Source organism: Arachis hypogaea, chromosome 7 (genome assembly GCF_003086295.3).
Source record: "Arachis hypogaea cultivar Tifrunner chromosome 7, arahy.Tifrunner.gnm2.J5K5, whole genome shotgun sequence".
NCBI lineage: Eukaryota > Viridiplantae > Streptophyta > Magnoliopsida > Fabales > Fabaceae > Arachis > Arachis hypogaea.
In genome coordinates this window covers 7,539,445-7,544,475 of record NC_092042.1, presented here as the reverse complement: position 1 = coordinate 7,544,475, position 5,031 = coordinate 7,539,445, and the positions used below count along the sequence as shown (strand labels likewise).

Genomic DNA, 5,031 nt, shown 5'->3' with positions numbered 1-5,031 from the left:
TATATCAACTAATTGATTTGGTTAATTATTTAAATATCCACTACTAGAAAATTAGTTATTACAGACGGATATTTCCGACAGATTTTATCCCACTGAAGTACAGACGGAATTTTAGAAGAATTTTTTGTCGAAAAACAGAAAAAATAAATTAGCATAAATTACAGACAGAAAAGAGAATCCGTCTATAATTCCATCAAAAAAATTAATTTTTTTCCGTGAAATGGTTACAGACGGATTTTCCGTCTGTAATTGAATAGATAAAACGTATGTTTTATTAAATTATTACAGACAGAAAATCCATCTGTAATTTAAATAAAATCCATCGGAAATATTGAAGATTAACTCCATTCACTCGCCATTCACACCTAGTTTTTGAACGCTGTAGTCCTCCAACTCCCAGGTTCATTTCAATTTTTCACGTTTTCCTTGCTCCCCTGCCTTCTCTCTCCGTTGAAGATGTCACGTCCTCCGCTGTCACCACCGCCGCGGCTCGCATCGCACGAGCTCCCTCCGTCGCCCTCATCGTGTTTGCTCCCTTCGTTGCCATCGTCGTACGACCTCTCTCCGCCGTGCTCTTGTCTTACGAGCTCCTTTCGCGCCGCTCTCGTCGCTGCTTCTTCTCTCCTCGTCGGAGGTTTGTCATCATCTCTTCTCGTCGCCGTTAGTTCAGGTAGGCCTCCGCCTCCTTCTCGTCCATATCCCTAACCCCTTCCATTGTGATTCTATTCTGATTTCATTATCCCTAGCCCTAGCCCTGTCCCTTCCCTGTTGCTGCTGCTAATTTCACAGAAAAATAAAAATAATACTAATTAACTTCATTCATTTTTTAATTTGTCGAGATATCGAGATCTGTTCTTAATTAACTTAAAATTACTGATAAGTTTCTACAAATTTGTTGAGATATTGAGATCTGCAATAGTTGGTGCTGTTCGCTCTGGCTACTTACATGCGCTGTTTGATGTCTTTGCAGAAGTAAACCTTTAATTTGTTGAAACAAGCAGGAAGTCTTTAGCGGCTAATGTCCTTTCCAGTGCTTCTCAGGTACAGGTCAAGCATTCAAGGGATATCAGTTATGTTAACAATATAATGGCTTTTTGATAATGTAAATAATTACTTTTTGGAATGTCGGCATTGGCTTTTTATAACAGATGTCAGATCCTTCCAAAAGTTTTCCAGAAAAGGAAAAAATCGTAAGTTCCATACAAAAGCTAAATAAAGATTTGATGGATACACAGCCGAAAAATCAGAAAAAATGGACGAAGACATCAAAATTATTGAAGATCTAAGGCAAAGCAATGATTATTTAAGGGCAAAATAATTGAGACTCTGTTTATTCATTCCAGGGCTTGCTTTCTCTAGTTTATATTCTCTGTATTTTTATTCCTTTGTAGGCTCGCCAAGATGCTACTCATGTGATTGCAAACTTGCAAAGGCAGCGGATCAATTCACAGATAATAGCTTCCCAATACCTGGAAAAAAATTTGGATCTCGTGGATATGCTAATTAATGGGTAAAATTTTTTAGACGAATATTTGTTGAAATTTGAAGTGCTTGATCATTTTCAAACATTTGTTAACAAGCTGATTTAATTTTATTAGTTATGAACAAGATGGTGACATTGCTTTGACTTATGGTGCGGTTGCAAGAGAGTGCATACGCCATCAGTGTGTTGCTAGGTAAGCATCTACAATGATCTGTTTCTTGATTAATTAGAATAAAATTTTTTTTGACATACTTAAGCATTCTCACAATCTCAACCGGCTTAATTTATGTTTTTCAGACATGTCTTAGGATCAGATCACATGAAGAAGTTCTTTGACTATATTCAACTGCCGAATTTTGAAATCGCCTCAGATGCTCTTTCAACTTTTAAAGTATACTCATGATTCCATTCCTCTATTTAATTTCCATTTATAAATCCTTACAACTTAATGTTGTGGATGTTATTATAACAAAGGATACAAATATGTCATGTGTGTTGGACAACAGTTATCTGTTTTCAAGTGCTCTGCATCTTTTATTCATCCATTATTGACAATGAATCCAAGATCTTGAAGTTTTGTTATCTATTACAGGAGCTATTAACAAGGCACAAATCCACCGTCTCTGAATTTCTTTCCAAGAATTATGATTGGGTAAGTGAATCAATGAATATGAAAGCAAAATTATCTTTTCAATCAATGTATTAAGTATTAACATATCATTAGCTAAAACATGCTACTATCTATCTCATTTCAGTTTTTTGAAGAGTACAATACTCGATTGCTAGAATCTAACAGTTATTTCACTAGACGACTTGCCATTAAGGTACACACTGAAATTGCTGCCTAGAATGAATATAATGTACCTTTATTGATTCATTAAATCATGTATATAATGTTTGGAATGCCATCTTCTTAATCTTGATCATAGTTAAAACTTTACATGATATCAGTTATTGGCGGATATGTTACTGGATCGCTCCAATTCTGCTACAATGGTTCGGTATGTGAGCTCAGTAAGTAACATGGTCATCCTCATGAACCTCCTAAGGGTATGCTTTCTATTATCTCACATTTTTTTATGACTTGCATAACATTTGATCAAATACTGTTTTCTGTTCAATTGAAATTCTATATTAGTTGCAACTGTTATTCAAATATTCAATTCATCTATTTTGTCTCAGGAAAACACTATTGCCTATTGGAGAAAATTTGTGGCCGAGTATTACTCTCCTCGAGCAAAGGAACGGCGGTGCTTGTCTTTGTATAATAATGTTGGGCATCATGCACTTGGTGTTTTTCCTTAGGCATCTATGGCAAGTCACTCCGCTTGTTATTTAAATTTTCTATTAATTATTTCAATGTCTGAAAATTGAATTTACTTGGATTACTATTTTTTGTCTGCACCATGCTCTGCCCTTCTAATTTATTTTTACTTTTGACATATACATAATCTGACATGGATTTTTTAATTTCCCCCAAAAGGATGCATGGCAGTGCGACATATGTGGTTCTAAATCTGGAAGGGGATTTGGTAAGGAACCGAGAACGTTATTTTGTTATTTTGCAATGGTGCAAGTGAGAACATACGTGATATTGTGATTGTAGAAATTTATCTGATAATTCTATTTATTGTCTAGTCTGTAAGTTTGACTTTCTGGTTGAAAAGTATTACTCCAGTGCAATCACTACTAACCAGTAATTGGATTATGAATTGTAGTAAATAATAATCTTCAGTCTAAACTTGAAAAATTAAAGAACTAGAACTGACCGCATTGAATGCAAACAATGATAAGCAAATATAATAATCAGTGAGTGGTTAGATTATCTGAACTCAGAATGTACTTGTATGTGATATTATGAGCATGTTTCTTTGAATTCTTTAATCTTATTGATGTAATAATATTTACATTCTGGATCTGTGTAACAGAGGCAACTTTTGAAGTGCTCCCTAGACTTAATGACATCAAATTTGGTAGTGGAGTAATTGATGAACTTCTCTTTTTGGAGTTGCCACGCGAACAAAGATTTCCTTATGTTAAAATTTTTGGAAAGCAACGAGGGTGATCCTGAGTTACTTGTTTTCATTCCGTAAGTTTCTATTGTCTAAACAGTGAAGCCTTTTGTGTTTTGTGAATGCTGAACTGGCAGTTCTCATGTTTTAATATGCTATATTGACTATATTTTTTATTTTACTGTTATTATATATATACTGCATATTCATGAAGTTTATTGCATATAGATTTTCATTTCTATTTTATTATTTTGATAAATATACTGTTCGACAGTTTATGACTGCTAGAAGGCCAAAGGCCAAGATTATTTATTTAACTTTTTGGGGAGAGACTTCGTTTCATCCTAATGGTTTTCCATTGCATTCCAGCCATGAAATTCTGCATGTTTCCGTGTTCAACTTTCTGCTAAAAGCATTAATGGTACTTACTTTTTCTTTTTTATCCTATCAGTTCTTATGTAACCTTTTCTTTTTGGATTCTTTGTGAAATATATTTACTTCAGATGTCAAAATTAAAAGCATATCCATAGTAGGCGGAGCTGATGGGACAAGTCCTGCTAAAATGAGAGCGTAAGTTGTTTGGTTTTTTGGAGCAGCTTTTCCATTTAGGTGCCTTCCCTTTGCAAGTGGAATTTGGTAGTAATTCCTAAAAATAATGTTTTAAGTTCATAGATAAGTATTAGCCACCACAACTTTTTGCTCTTTTAGATTTGCCTTGCTGCTTTATTGAGCTTTTGATTGCTCTTTTGGACTTGTCTTGCCTTACTTGACAGATGCACCAAAATGATTCAATATATACTAGCTAAATTGTGTATCCCAAAATGCTTTCAGGTAGTCCGCAAAAATGATCCTTTAGGAAGAGATGTTGAACTCTTTCGTTGGCATTATTATGCTCCAGGTCAAGTTGGTCCAGCCTCTATGGGTATACTCCTGTTGACTGATTGAAAGTAGCGTTTTTGTCTAATGGTTTATTTGTCGAGAAGATGTATTTGTCAATGGCTCTGAGCAAGTCACCAGCGTTTTTGTCTAATGGTTTATTTGTCGAGGAGATGTATTTGTCAATGGCTCTGAGCAAGTCACCATCATGCAATCTAAAAGGAATAGGATCAATATAAAATCTTGTTTGTTTAAATTGTTGAAAATGAAGGAACTAGTAGTGTCAATGAGTAATGTAAATAGTTATAGTTCTGTCAATAGTTTATTTTTTTGGGTACCTTTTTATGATAGTCAGATATTGGCCAATGATGTTGAAAAATAACATCCAATTTTATAGGTATCATGTAATGAATATTATGTTTATCTATATAATTTTTTGTCTCTTTTTTTTTTCAATTTACAGTGTGTTTGATGGAGGAAATTTAAAAAATAAACTTAAAGTATTCATTTTGCAATGGAAAAATTTTAAAAAATTTCTATTTTACTTTACCGACGAATTTACAGACGGATTTTCTGTCTGTAATCCTAATGTGAGGTGATTTTCCAAGGTTCAAATTACAGACAAAATCTGTCGGAAAATCCATCTGTAATTACAGACAA

General features: G+C 34.0%; 1 protein-coding gene across 5 annotated transcripts; it reads left to right on the top strand.

Moving 5' to 3' along the window:
- Window positions 1-340: 340 nt before the first annotated feature.
- Window positions 341-4,827, top strand: LOC112702291 (putative MO25-like protein At5g47540). 5 transcript variants are annotated; one of them, XM_025753264.3, is made up of 14 exons: window positions 341-670; window positions 971-1,041; window positions 1,149-1,190; window positions 1,392-1,510; window positions 1,599-1,676; window positions 1,781-1,874; window positions 2,076-2,135; window positions 2,239-2,307; window positions 2,435-2,533; window positions 2,666-2,797; window positions 2,967-3,015; window positions 3,412-3,572; window positions 3,999-4,065; window positions 4,327-4,827. In XM_025753264.3, exons 3-10 carry the CDS (start codon window positions 1,149-1,151, stop codon window positions 2,786-2,788), a joined length of 684 nt encoding a protein of 227 aa, XP_025609049.1. In that variant the 5' UTR covers window positions 341-670; window positions 971-1,041; the 3' UTR covers window positions 2,789-2,797; window positions 2,967-3,015; window positions 3,412-3,572; window positions 3,999-4,065; window positions 4,327-4,827. The 5 variants fall into 5 exon arrangements, with proteins under 5 accessions (XP_025609049.1, XP_072055131.1, XP_025609050.1 ...); XM_072199030.1 differs by having other exon boundaries at window positions 3,865-4,065; XM_072199031.1 differs by having other exon boundaries at window positions 368-670; window positions 1,149-1,287.
- The last annotated feature ends 204 nt before the right edge of the window (window positions 4,828-5,031 follow it).